Source organism: Protopterus annectens, chromosome 6.part0 (genome assembly GCF_019279795.1).
Source record: "Protopterus annectens isolate FY-2018-M chromosome 6.part0, PAN1.0, whole genome shotgun sequence".
In the NCBI taxonomy this organism is placed as follows: domain Eukaryota; kingdom Metazoa; phylum Chordata; order Ceratodontiformes; family Protopteridae; genus Protopterus; species Protopterus annectens.
In genome coordinates, this window is record NC_056737.1 from 1,593,034,220 (window position 1) to 1,593,049,729 (window position 15,510).

Below are 15,510 nucleotides of genomic sequence, written 5' to 3' on the forward strand. Positions count from 1 at the left end.
TTGCCTAACTTCTGTTTTGTGTGTCCCAGTCAGATTTTCCAAGATATCTGAGGATCGGTGCTGGACTTAACTACAAAGGTACATTCACTAGTGGCCCAAGACGCCACTATATAGTTAACACTATCAGGCGCAGTTTTCATTTTGTTATACTTTCCTAGTATCTCTGGTTGTTCCATTTCATATCAAGAGATATTTTTTGTGTTTAGTTGGCTTGTATTCTCTTATGTTTTCTCAGTATAAATTAAATAATCTGAATGTTGAATAAATGAAGATTGTCTTCTCCACTAAATAAAAAGAGAGAGTTGTATGTCCCAAAACTGTGGAAGGCTTCTGTCTCTCTCCCCCTCCAAAAAAGTGGCCTGCCTGTGTAAACTGCAAATTATAGATCAGTAGCCAACCCCCAAACAATTTAAAATAATTCACATGGCACATCTCAAAAAAACTTGTTTCCCATGTCCAACACTGTGGCCGTAACACTAGAACTGTGCTGCCGTCATGTACTGACTTCTCCATAACATATTTCATATCTCTAACCTCTTGTACTTTTCAAAGACCTTTCCATAGCCCTTCGTACCACTTTTTACCCACTATACCTTTCCAAAATTTCTGTTGGCCTCCACAAGGCCACATAGTTTAAAAATGTCTTCACTGATAGATGCCAGTCAGTTCACTGGGATAAAACTCTATCAAAAACAGCCAAGTAATAGTACTATCCCAGGGATTCTCCCATGTGTTTGTCTTTAATGGATAACTTGTGCAAAGCATTACACCCATTCCATTGAATTTAGTATGCAGATGATCCTACTCTCCCTGCCTCAGTAAAGGCAATTACTGAAGTCCAGTGAAACCATCAGAAATCTTTCATCTGTACTGAGCAGTGGTTGACCATTTTCATATTACCTTTGAATGTTAGCAGGACTAAGCAAATGCTTTTCACATGCACCCCAGCCCACAGTACCTCAGAAATAACCTTAACATTAGTCAGGCAAATATCATTTTATATTCTTATGTAGCTTTTTGTGTACCTTTAAGTTTGTGATTACTCTGTTAATGGAAGTTGAACTAGGGAGAGCAGGGGCTGAGTATGCCCTCTTAGTCTTCTGAGTGATGTAGTGATGTGCACTGGTGAGAGGCACACAAATCTTCATTCTTTGGAGGTGTAGAAAAATCTAAGATGGGCCTAGCTGGGGCTGTCAGATGAGGAAATCCTAACAGTTGTCTGTTGGAGAGGGCTTACTCACAGATCAGCTGATTTGGTGAGTTTGTATCTGATGTTTGCTATTTGTCATCACATGCAGTGTTTTGTTATTAACTTGTTTCCCACTTTGTACAATTGTAGAAACTGTTCACCTGAGCATCAAGTGGACCCTCTACCTCCCAGCAGTGATGTAAGTATTTATGGCTGTTATGTTAATATCATGCTTTTGTTTTTTAGGACTTTTTTAGAAGACACACTGGTGACTGTTCTTTACAAGGACTCTTATTCTTTTTGCAATAGCAACTCCTACCTTCGGCCTCCATTCAAGATGCACAGCAGTGGCTACACAGAAATAGGTTTTCCCATTTTTGTAGGCTTTTTTCCAATTTCTCTGGTAAGTAATTATGTGGTAAGTAATAATGATTATTTGTGTTGCACATACTTATGTTTGTGAAGATCTGTTTAGCAAGTTTGATGTCATTGATTAAAGGTTTCTTGGGTCAAAAAGCCATTTGGGATACTAACCTGTCTCTTGAAATATGCATGTGTGCTTTAAGTAATTACTGTCACAAAATTCTAGCCCGTGAAACATGACTGTAGCTTCTGAAAAAATAAAGAAAAGGAAATCAGGGGATTTTAAGCACCCCCTCCACCACACACACACACACACACACATACACACACACACACACACACACACACACACACACACACACACACACACACACACACACACACACAGTGAAAAAAGTAGCAATGTACTCAAAATAACATTCCATCTGTATTGTCCATTTTCATTTTTTCCTCACATGTGGGTCGGATCTGAGCCCTCGGATCCAACTCGGCCGTTGCAATAGCTTGTGGCAACCAAAAAGCTCTCGAGCATCCTACCCATAATGCATTTCTTCCAATCATCTCAGATCTTGTTTGCTGATAACAATAGAAGATAATAGAATAGAGAACACCTTGGATAAGGGTAAGACCATTCCTTGCTTTTGAAATAGCTAATTATCAAATTTAGGTCAACTCTCTTATCTAGGAACCAAGAAATGGACAGAGGGATGGTGGGTGGGTTGATTTAAAAATGAAAATGCACAGCACAGATGGAACATTATGGTGAGTACATAACTGTTTTATCTGATGGTGTAAATTTTCATTGTATCCTCATATATGGGACAGAGTCTCCACCTACTTTTGTCCTGGGTGGCTTTATGGAAGGATATTCTTCAGAACCATTGAACCAAAGTGGCCCTACCCCTAGAGATCAAATCCAGCCTGTAATGAGTAATGAAGGTATGAGGGGTAGCCCAGGTTGCTACTGCGTAAATGTCATCCATGAATGCTCTAGACTGAAATACTGAGTAGGTGGCTATGGCTCTAGTGGAATGAGGTTGAACAGTTTTCTGCAACTCTAACCCTTGACTCTTGTAAATAAAAGAAATGCAGTCTGTAATCCATTAGCTAGAGTCACATTGGTCACGGGAAGACCCAATCTAGTTTCTAAAAAGGAGACAAATAATTGACTTCCATTTCTTATGTGCTTCTTTCTATGAAGGCAAAAATGTAATTGTCTATGAACATCTAACAAATGTAACAAATATTCACTGGTATTGGTGAAGTTTGGGAAGAATATGGCAGATTAATAGTATTGTCTGAAACTATCTTTGGTAAGAATGAGGGATTAGTACATAAAGTGACCATGCATTTGTGGAAAACCAAGTATGTCAGTTGCAATGATAAGGTCTGAATCTCAGATATTCTTCTTGTAGGCAAGATGGCTACCAAGAAAATGTTTTCCAAGAGAGAAATTTGAGTTGACATATAGCCGCTGGTTCAAAAGAAGGCTGCATAATTTTCTGTAATACAAAATTTAAGTCCCAAGGTGGTGAAGGATCTTTGTAAGGGGGCTTGAGTAAGAGTGTTCCTCTCAAGAAGGCTTTGCATAGTTTATGTGAAGTGAGGGAGGAACCATCTAATGTGAAAATTAAAAATTGCAGCTAGCTGTACTTTTATATTAGAAAAAGCTGCCCTCTCATTAAATAGCTGTGACAAAAAATTTAGAAAATTGTGGATAGGAGCTGAAAAAGGATTTACATAATTTTGTTAAGACCAATGTACGAATCTCCTACATGTACTGGTATATGACTTTCGTGTAGACAGCTTATGGGAGGATACTAGAGTATGACACACTGGTGAAGAGAGCATAGGTTGTATGGCTATCAATGGAACTGGAGATAACAAGTTGTCAGCTTGAGACTTTGAATGTTCGGATGAGGCCATTCCTGTCGGATGTGACAGATGATCTGGACTGGATCCAGAATCCATGGTTTCTTCTGTAGGTGTGGCCAGAGAAAAGGAAAACAGATTTGGTAAGGCCAATACAGGGCACTGAGGATTACTTCTGTTTGCTTTCTAAAGAAATTTGGGGATTAATGGAGTCATGGGGGAAAGGCATACAATAGATCAGGAGGCCATTTGTGAATAAGAGAATCCCTCTGGGGCTCCCCTCTTGGGGGGAATCAGAGCAAAGTACCTGCTGCATTTGTTATTCAGAGGGAAGCAAAAAGGTCGCAGCAAGGCTGGCCCCACTTGCGGAATATGTTTCCGCCCTTTCTGACTAAAGGACCACTCATGAGGTATAATAATGAATCTGCTCAACTTGTCTGCTATCATGTTCAACTTTCTCAGAATGTGCATTGCTACCAGAAAGTGGGTGGACGAGATCGCCCACTGCCATACTCTAAGAGCCTCTCAACATAAGGGGTATGATTGGGTTCTCCCTTTCTTATTGATGTACCAGACTACTTACATGTTGTCCAATTGAATCACAATTGTCCCCAGAAGAAGAGCATTCTGAAAGGCTTGCAATGCTAGCAGCACCACTCTCATCTCTAGGATATTTATGTGCTACTTGGTCTCTTGTGTAGACCATGTGCCTTGGACTGTTTTTCCCAGAAAAGAACCCCCCACCCTATCCGGGAAGAGTCCTTGGTCACTGTGCCTTTTGGGAGAGGAGGAGCAAAGGGGCAACCTTGTATAAGATGATCTTATTGAATCTACCATAAAAGATTCTTCCTGCAAGTGTTCGTGATTCGGATCTGGGCTGATATGGGCTTATGAAGGATAGACCACTGAACTGCGAGCATCCACTGTAAGACTCTCATATGAAATCTTGCTAGTGGAACTAGTATTATCGCTGCTGCCATAGAACCTGATGAGTTTGTTTGCTCCTATTAAGTCCACTTTTTGAAAGGGGTGAAAATGTGACTTTTCATAATTTGATGTAATAGCTAACAAAGAAAACATTTGAAGAACCATGTATTTTGCTTCTAGCAGTAGATGCCTGGTCAGGGTGGTTATGGGCCAGTCGTCTAAATATGGAAATATTCAGAATCCTTGCTGTCTCAAGTGTGCTGCTGTTCACCATGAACACAACTCAGAACTGTTGAACACCAGTGCAAGACTCCACAGCAAGCAGTAAACTCCAGGAAATTTGTTAAAAATTCACCAACAGTAAGCACTATCATCGAGTAATGCAGACTTCTTCAGACCAAGTGAATAAAATACATTGTCCCCACCTACAGTATTAATACCCCTGCTAATCACATAGTAATTAACCAACTGCATACATCAATTAAACACTTTTTAAAGAAATACTTTTATACTTGTGAATAAGAATTGGGAATTGATAATGAATAATAAAGACGTTTATGAGAAATTAGGAGCAAGACCAAAAATAATGTATAAATGAGGAAGTTCATTGAAAATTTTTTTTTGATGGTATATCCAATAACTATAAAAATAGAGGAAAAGGAAAAATGTCAAAACGTGGGGCCTGTAATCAATGCTGCATGATTCTACAGGGACATGAGGTTATGATTAGGAATAGAGTTAAGGACAAAGGTTTTTATAATTGTCATACAGAAGGGGTTGTTTATGTGGGACTTTGCAAAGAATGCCCAAGTTTCTATATAGAAAAGTCAGAGATAAAATTGAAACAGCGGATATACAAACACTGCTATGACATAAGTAAGCATAAACTCACAAATGCCCTAGTCAAACATTTGGAGATATATTGTGATCATGGATTTTTGTTTTTCATCTTGGAGCAAGTGGGAAAACAGCCTAGGAGTAGTCCTTGGCCAATTATATTGGAGCAGAGGGAATTGTAGTGGGCAATTGCCCTTGAATGCTTCATCTTGGCCTGGCCTAAATGATATTGTTAGTATAAGCAACATTTTAAAAATAAAAATGAAAGAATAAGAGATAAAAGATGGAAAATAAAAAATAAAATAAGAAACAAAATATATATATATATTTGGTCATATAATTTATATATGTATATATATATATATATATATATATATATATATATATATATATATATATATATATATGTATATATGTGTGTGTGTGTATTTTAGATGAATATTTTATAGAGTGAAGTATTTCTTTAAAAAGTGTTGAACCGATGTATGCAATTGGTTAATTACTATGTGATTAGCAGGGGTATAAATATTGTAGGTAGGGACAATGTATTTTATTCACTTGGTCTGAAGAAGTCTGTATTACTTGACAAAAGCGCTTAGTGTTGGTGAACTTTTAATAAACTTCCTGGAGTTTACTGCTTGCTGTGGAGTCTTATGTTGGTGCTCAAGTGAGCTGCTACTACATTTGATGAACACTCTGGAGGCTATAGTGAGGCCAAATTGAACTGATAGTGGTTGGCATCCAGACGGAAGTGTAAATGACTTCCGGATCACCTGTCCATCTTTATGTGGTAGTATGGATCCTAAAGGTCTATCCAATCTTCCTTTTCCAAGAATGGAAGAATGGACTGAAGCATGACCATCTGGAACTTGCTTCACTGAACTGATTTGTTCAAGCTGCTGAGATCCAAAATTGGTCTTCAGTCCCCTGTCTTTTTTGGTACCAAAAAAGAATCTTGAGTAAGTACCAGATCTCCTGTGTTCTGGTGGGACTTCTTGGATGACTCTTTTGTTTAGCAACCTTTATATCTGGATGGCTGCTTCCTCCCTTTGACAGGGTGGAACATTGGGAAATCTTTTGTTTTGGAGTGGCAGATGGGAAAAGGGAATATAGTATCCTCTGCATGTTATCCTCTGCACCCACTTGTTTATGTTCAGCCAGGCTTTCAAGTACAGGGATAGTCAACCCCCAATTTCCTCCAGAGAACAATAATTGGGCCTCCATTCTGGAGCACTGGAAGGGTTTCCCAAAGAATGTATCTCTGGACCCTTGGTGATGCTGAGCTCCTTGCCACATGTCTTCCATCATTGTTTCCCCTCTGCCCCTGGAGGAACTTTCACCACATGCTTGAGGAAAAGACCATTATGATTTTTCTGAATGATGTCTTTCCACTACTCCTCTGAGTTGTTTAATATGGTCTCTGGGGGGGGGGGGGGTTGGAAAAATGAACGCCCATGGCTAAAAGGGTCTTCCCGTCTTTCTCGTACCTAGACAGCATATTTCTGACTTTTGGGTCAAATAGGGAAGTACTGTCAAATGGAGTGTTGATGAACAAAGATTTAAAGGGCTCAGCAAAGTCGCACAAGTGCATCCATGCATATCTCTTCATATAGATACCTGAACCTGCAGCTCTACTTGCCCCATCAGCTGCATGTGAAATGAGCCACATGGAAGAGTTTGCAGTAGCATGCATGGTGGCCAGCTGGGAGGTAACTGAATCTTGTATCTCTTCAGACACAGCTCCTGTGAGGGTATCTGAAAGCCCCTTGATCAGATCCCTCTGCAATCTGGTAAATTGGGAAAGATAATTCACGGACCGCAAAGCAAAGGTCACTGAAGGGAAAACACACTTCCCACATCTGTCCATCATCCTAGAATCTTTAATAGGGGGATGAATAGTAGAACTTTCTTCTGCAAGTTCTTTTTTCGTGGCTGCCATCATGACGATGGCATCTACTGGAACACCTTTTGACCAAAATGTTTTATCTTCTGGTGCTGTTATTATCTTATTTGTCCTCCAGGTGGGTAGGTTCAATGGAGTCTGAAGTTTCCCACACCCACCGAGATGTCAACTCGATGAGCTCATCGGTGGGCAGGGTCACCCAGGACACAAATGGTTGAGATCCAAAAGTCATCAGGTACACAGCCTCCTCTGATGAGGGATTTCTGGGCTTCCAGCCACCTCTCTGTTTCAAGATCTCTAGGATGTCCCTGAAGGAAACATCATCTGGAGGTGACCTTCATCGAGGTCAGTATCCTCTATAATCGACTCCTCTGTAGAGTTTAGGTGCTTCCTCTTACACTTCCTTTTCCAAGGAACCTCATATGTAGGGAGTTCCAGGGAGGCATCTGAAGAGGAGGGGATCCCTCTTGGGTAGCCTGGAGCTTCTGGATTTGCTGTCCCTCTAGAAGGTCGGATCGAGACACTGAGCGCAAGATCCGATGGGGTAGATACTGTCTGTGGAGACAAGGAAGACATCGCCCTCTCCAAAGCCTCAAAAGCTGACTGACCATGAGAAGTGAAGGATCCCTGATCTGACAGGTTGTGCCTATGGATCCGGAACCTTCAAATCTAGATGGCAGCACTCCCTAGGCTGATGCCTGGGCTGAATTGATCTGAGCCGAGGCTCCAAGACATAGGGACAGCTCCAAAAACATAGAAGTCAAAACCACCATCTCGGACCTAGCTAGGTGCTGTGACCCCAAGAGCTACCTGGCTCCAACTGACCCGAGAACCTCAGAGCAGAGTTCTGAGCTGAGGAAGGAAAGGTCCTTGGCACCAAAGCAGACAATGCCTGATGGATCAGACTTGAAGGCTCCAAAAGTTTCAGGGATGTCAGAGAGGGAATCTGAAGAAGGGATGATGAGGTTCAAAACTCCTGACCCTTAGGGGTAGGAGCCCAAGAAGGCCTTGCAAAAGTTGTGCCCAGAGGATCTTCTTGACAATCCTTTCCCCTTCATCTTCCATAAGGCTTCAAGTTGAGCATATTGACAACACTGATGGTGACTTCAGTCTCTCCAGAAAGGGAGAAGATACTCTGGATGGCACCAGATCGAAGGAAAGAGAGTACCAAGTCCTAGATAAAGTCTGAATGGGCTTGAAAGTGCTCCCCGTAGGATCCAACAACCAATCCCTCCTGTCCTTCTGAGCAGAGAGGCTCAGATCCAAAGCAGTCACATCCAATGGGGGAGTCCTTGAGGTTTTCAGCTTTGAGAGGGACTTAGGATCCGACGGTTTAGCTACCTTTGGAGAATGCTCTGATGGCAACTTTGGAGCAGAAGAAGGCCATTTTCTTCCCTTGTTTGAACTTCTAGAGGACAGGGAGGACGCGTGGCTTGACTGTTCAGATTTTGAAGTATCTGCCTTTTTTTGTTTTTGTCAGAGACAGAAATGGCTTCCCCAAAAGTGGAAGGCAACATATCCTTAAGAATGAGTTTATTTCAGTGTTCAACAAGGGCCTTGTGGTTGAATGCTTTACAAATGTCACACTCCTGTAAGTGAAGTGGACCCAAACAGTAAACACACAAAGTATGCGATTCACTTAAGGGAATCTTGTGAATCTTGTGACTGCATTTGGACCACTTTTTAAAGCAGCCAGCTTATCTGTTTTTTTCTGCCATAGTGAACTATCAAACTACGAGGAAGAAAAAAAGAGCTTTTTTTTTATTTTTAAAATGCAAAGTAAAGGTATATAAGGGGAAAAGACTACTAACAATAGTAGTAAAGATGTACTGCAGTACAGGGAAAAGGAGAGGCAATGGTCAGGAGAAAGGACTACTAACCATAGTACTCAGGAAGTACCTCAGTACAAGATGGGAAGTGTAAGTAACTAGTGAAAGAGGTAAAGGAGACATTTAGATTTGAAGTTTGAGCTTAGTCAAGAGAAGATCTGGCAACCCCCCCCCCCAAAAAAAAAATAAATAAATATCTACTTAACTGCTTGAGAACTAATGGAAGGACCACATCTTTGCAAAATGGCAAATGAGATCTGAGGCGATTGGGAGATAGATAAGTATTATGGATAGGGTAGGGTGCTTGAGAGCTTTTTGGTTGCCACAAGCTATTGCAACAACCGAGTTGGATCCGAGTGGTCAGAGATCAGATGTGAGCCCATATGAGAGGATAAAATTAAAATTGACCACATCAGCTCAAAATGCTTTTTTAGCTGCATAGTTATTTATTTATCTGACATTTGTTAACTGGAAGTGTCAGACTGAGCAAAATTCCTTTTTCAGCGGAGGCCCAGGGAGAAAAGCTCTACAATAGCACAAATAACTAATTACAAGCAAACAATAATCTACAGTCCATATAATTGATTACAATAAAGTACATAAAACAGTACAAGCTCGCTTGCAGCAGTAGTCAGACTATGCACGCTTTACAACATGAGAACAGTGAGAAGATGCAGTGATCATGATATTTTGCGACAAGCTGTGTTCAATGAGCAGTTGGTTGAAGTATTTACAAGTTACACAATAGAAAGTCAGTGTAAAACTGTTGAGAAACAATTAGCAATAGAGAGAGTTATTTACAAGTTACAAAGTATCGAGTCAGTATAGAACAGTTGAAACAGTTACAGCATCAGTAAAGTGTAGGTATGCAGTGACAGTGTTGTTTGATATTAGCTAGGATTTACAGTTACAAGTCAAGATATTAAGTAGGTATTATTTGATAGCTTTGTTAAATTCACAAGTAGTAATTATTTGCCTGATGTCAAGGAGAAGCTTGTTCCAGTTTTGGGTAGGGGAATAGCTGTATAAGTTTTTGCCAATGTTTTTTTTGAGCTTAAAGATTTCAAAGTGTTATTGGTTAGAGCTCCTGAGTGGTCTAGCTGGAGTAAAGAGAGAGAGACCACATAGGAGATGCTGGGGCAGGGAGTGGATTTGTAGAGAATAGAATGGATGATAGATAGTTGAGAGAGTTGAACTTGATGGGGGAACACAGGCCAGTTTAAAGCAGAGAGTGAAAAACAGTGATGTGAATTTGCAACTGATTAGCAACAAACCAGGCAATTTTGTTGTAGGTGCTTTCAAGTTTGGCATGTAGGGAGGTCTGTAGGTTAGGCAGGGATGTAGCAAGCAAATTCCATTTTATACTCACAAACGCTTATCGCTACCCCCTCAGACACCTATCACTTAAAAATGGACACATTTCTCATAATGCTGCCTCCCAAGAACTTAATAAATGTAAGTAACATTTTCATCTCTTTCCCCTAAAATTATTAAAGACATTGCTTTAGATTAGCAATATTGTACCTGTTATTGGAATCATTTATTTAGACAGTCTGTTTCTTCTCCAACAGCTTAGGGCAGGAGGTAGGACAAAATAAATACAACCTAATTCTGCTAGCAAGGACAGAAACCACCAAAGAGGCTGCCTACACAACAACCTTTCTTGGCCAGCTGTTGCTGCCCAGAGGGAATACTCAGGACAGGGGAAGAAACATAAGTGACTGAAAGTGATGGCTGCTTGGCTAGCAAACAAATGGAGAAAAGAAGCACACAGAAGAAAAATATATAAGTAAATGATACTTTACTGGAGGGGTTTCTGATATGCAATATATTTCTATGAATGAGAAGGTTCCTTAAATAGTTGTATAACATCTTGTTGCAAGTGTCATTACTTACACATCGATCTCATGAGTGTAAATGTGCTGTATAGCAAATATGATTTCAATACTGGAAGATGCTTGTGTGGATTAAACTTGGATTTTCCATCAACGAACAATTGACTGCTGTGTTTTCCTGTCAAGGGTACTGTTTTGGAGTTTACAATTCTATTTTGTACCTTTGCTGACTTTTGTTTGGTGTTGTAAAACAGATAACTTAATCGTTAAGTATTATTTATAGTAAGGCTTTAGGAAAGGAAAATAAAAGCAGTATATATAATGGATGCATATATATTTTATTTATATATAGGTGGTTACAATTTGAAATAATGAACACTCACATGACCAAACAGTTGGGAGCTTTTGACGGCAGCCTTTTATATGAGATCATGTTGCAAATGGGTAAGGGAGTTTGCCGTTACCCTACCTTTGCACGATTTTGGAGTTAGTATATATAATTGGAAGGGGTGTGGGAGATGTCCCCCTGCAAAAAATTAATTTTACTTTTTCATATGTTTGATAATTTTATATGTGCTTTATATTGTTCTTTGAATGTTTGCTCTTATGAACATTAATTCTTTCAAGAGATGCGCGCGCAATTGTGTGTTTGTGTGTGTGTCGAGAGTATATTTTGTAAGTATATTGTAGTATTAGAGGTTTCCAGTCATCTTAGTGTTTAAGAATTTAGTTTATTTTTTTACATTTTTTTTAATTCTTTACAAACTGTCTCCTAATTATTTTCATTCTACAGATTGGAATTTGTATATGCTGACTTACATTGAAGTTGCAGTATTCCACTGAAACTGAACAGTTTTACTCAGACATAGCTACATAGACTATTTTGTTTATCATTGTTTGCTTGTTTAGCAGAGTAGGCCACTGATCAACAACGACCAATTTTAGGCCCAGTCTGGGCTGTGTAGAAGCAAAAAATGACACAGCAGTACAAAATATATAAAGTGTTGTAAACAAAGGTTGCAGTTTATATTTTTTATTTATTTACTTTCTTGACTAGGTTGCTGGTCCAGTCCTTGTGCTGCATTTAGCCTCAACTCTTGGCCAATTAGGCACTTACAGATTTCAGCAGATAATTATAGTCATGTAACAAGTGCAACATGCAAATTTGTAGAAACTACATATAATTGACCTTAAGAAATGTATAGAAACAGCACCAAAGAAGAAACAAATCAAATCAAATGTAAATGTCACAAAACAGCCTTTTGAATGACCTGTCTTTGGTGGAACATTAAGTAAGCACTTTCGTCTAATGCAAGACTTCAGACTGAATTGAGTAATTTATAAATGACTTCAGTTAACATCATTAAACACATCCTTTCAAGCTCAAATTCAAATGCAGCTTAAAAAAGTTAAATAATTTTTTTTAAATATGTATATGTATATGTATATATATATATATATATATATATATATATATATGTGTGTGTGTGTGTGTGTGTGTGTGTGTGTGTGTGTATATATATATATATATATATATATATATATATATATATATATATATATATATATATATGTATGTATATATATATATATATATATATATATATATATATAAAATACCAACATTTAATGTTTTAACCTTTTTCTTTTTAAGTAAATGTTTAAATTTTCCTTATCATTAAGACTTGGGGGAGTACTGGCATTTAATTTAACTATCCAACTGTATTCCCTCCAGTCTAATTCATCTTCTGCTTCAAGTCTATTGTTAAATCCAACACAAGAAACTTAGGCACCCCATTACATTTTGTGGTGTTGTAGTGTTTGCCCCATTCATTACTGCTTTCACCTTTTTTGATAGCATATAAATGTTCATGCATTCACCTATATAATTCCCTAGTTGTTCTGCCAACATAATATGAAGGACATGCAGAAGAGAGAGATAGGTAAACTACAAATCTACACCTACAAGCATCTGTACACAATACTTTGATTCTTAAAGTTCTAACATGAATTTCTTCTAAATCAGTAAGTAAAATTTTACAATAACTACAAATCAAACATTTCCAAACCATTTTTTTTTCTTTGTCAAAAATTGTCTTGGAAGATATTCTTGAAATGTTTCCCTTTCTTGTTAATAAAAATAGGGACATCTCCTACCATCTTTCTAACGTCAGGAAAGCTACTCAGAATTTTCCAATTTTCTCTTACCAAATTCTTGATCTCCTTTTCATTTAATGAATATTGAACAACCATCCTTGTCTCATAATTACTATTTTTTTTTGTTTACAAGATCTTAAAGTATTTTTTGTCTATTCTTTCTACCTCTATTCTGTTTAACTTCATTAAATTTTTCTTCAATAATATCTTCGGGATAGCCTCTAACCATAAACTTTTCACACAAAGCTATACTTTCGTTAAAAAATATATCATCACAGTCTGTCAGAACGCTAATTTTTTTTAACTGTCCCTTGACAATATTATACTTAATATTCATCGAGTGCATGCTGCCATATTCGAAGTAGGTGTTATTTTGAATTTCTTTTATATATCTTCATCTTAAGTTTCTTTCCATCCTTATAAACTTCTACATCTAAAAAATGAATTCTTTTTGAGTTATAACTTGAAGTAAAACTTAGATAATTACAAGCATAATTAACTTAATTTAAAAAAACACACTAACCCATCATGATTACCTCTCCAAATCAGAAAGAGGTCATCAATAAAACAGCCATAATATAAAACATGAGCGTAATATTCACGTTTCATAATGTACTCCTTCTCCCGTGCTATCATAAATAAATTGGCATAACTAGGGGCCATGGCAGCACCCATAGCAACACCATTAATTTGTTGGTAGAAGGAGCCATTGAATTCAAAAAAAATATAAGGTAATATAACATCCAATATTTCTAAACTCTAAGAAACGTCATCTGCATTATATAACTTTGAGCTTAACAATTCCATTATAACATACTCAGTACCAGTAACATTTGGTATTACAGTGAACAAAGACTTAATGTCCATAGTAACCAAATAGATTCCAAGACCTCAATTTTCTTAATAATTTCAGTGAAGGCAAAAGTGTCACGTATATAAGTCTTACTGAGTTCAACTACCTTCTGTAATTTTTTATCAGTAAACACTGCCATAGCCTCTGTCTTGCAACCACTGCTAGACACTATGGGTCTAAGTGGTAGATGGTATAAGGCTTTGTGAATTTTTGGCAGGCCAAATATTTTGCTAATCCTGGGGTTATTTTTGGATAGAAAAACTTGCTTCTTTTGGTTCTATCCTACCATCACATAGACACCCTTCTATTAAAGAATCTATAAAACTATGCATTTTTTGATAGACTTCAAGCTTATTTTTGTATAATAATTTTCAAGCTTATTTTTTTATAATAATTTTCATCTTGTAGTATCGCATTCATAGTTTCAGTGTAAACATTCTTATCAAAGACAACCAAAGAATTACCTTTGTCAGCCTTAAGTATCAAAGTACTGTCTTCTTTTATTCTATTTAATGTAAGATGTTCATTTTTGTTCAGGTTAAACAACTTATTGACAGGTTTTTAGTACAATAGAGCATAGTAATGACATTAGAGATGGTTATAACTGTGTAGTACTGTACATTTCAGACAGTGTAATGTACAGTTTTGTAGCAACAAGAAATATTTGAGGGTTGTCATCAACCAAACTTCATAATCAGTCACTATGACTTAACCCCCATTCAAACTTAAAAGAAAAAAAAGCAGAAACTTTGTACACTGCACACACTAAAAACAATGGTCAGTGTGTCATTAAGTGTTCTACCAGTCACTAGATTATGAACAGGTATCAATCTTGGCACTGTTGTTATTGTCTGGATGGGAAGTGTAACATCAAAAATTGCAGTGTCAGTGCTTTAAACTAGTCAGCTTGGAAACACAGAAGTTGTTCCAGGCCTAGCTGACTTCACTTAGGATGAATGTTGTTGTGAGTGCCCAGCACAGGGATCAGTAGGAGAATCCCTCTTGTGATTATAGGCTAGTTACAGAACATGAGGGAGGCAGGAGGATCACAAACCTAGACATCAGATGCACTGTCTTCAAACTATATCGACAGCTGAAGCAGCCTCTCCTGCTGCCTTTTGCTGCTTGACTAGTGAAGGGCCGACCTCTCTCTGCCTAGCGCAGGAATCAGTAGTAATATCCCTAGGCACCATTTACACCCTTCTTAAGTTCATTCCTGGGGATGGCATCTTGCTGCCAGCTCCCTCTCAACTAGCTAGGGTGAAATATTTGCCTGCATTTCAGCATATTCACATTACCTCTATTCTCAAGTTAAATCGCTGGAAGCAACTCTTTATCACCCTGCACACAATGTATAATCACTTACTTGCCATGTGTGGTCTCAGTGACCATACTCCAAGTCCAGGACACTTCTCCCTTGGCCTGCCTCTCCACAAAGTTTTGTTGGGTTCAGTGGCCAGGGTAGAGGAGGCTTTACATTTTGTTTCACCAACAGAGCCTGAAACATGTGACACTCCATTGCTTAGGTGCCAGTTGATGGAACCTGTTTCTTTAGTGTAGGAGCACATCTCTAGGAATGTGGCTTGTTGCCATTGCTGTACCCTCTACTGCTCTCTGCTATTCTGTTAGCATCTTTAGTGAATACTTCCTGGTGCAGCAGAATCCTGTTAGCTTACACATCCTTTGTTTATCCCTGTGCTTAGCCAAACTCAGGTCTTGCCCCTTCTAGAGATAGGATTCTAGGG

At 38.4% G+C, this 15,510-nt stretch overlaps 1 protein-coding gene across 1 annotated transcript in view; it reads left to right on the forward strand.

The window, feature by feature from the left end:
• Positions 1 to 15,510, forward strand: part of TFCP2L1 (transcription factor CP2 like 1) — a 1,111,497-nt gene that overhangs the window by 639,290 nt on the left and 456,697 nt on the right. The window contains exons 9-10 of the mRNA XM_044075043.1: positions 1,340 to 1,388; positions 1,499 to 1,592. Of these exons, the coding sequence (XP_043930978.1) occupies positions 1,340 to 1,388; positions 1,499 to 1,592 (143 nt within the window). The remainder of the gene's footprint in view (positions 1 to 1,339; positions 1,389 to 1,498; positions 1,593 to 15,510) is intronic.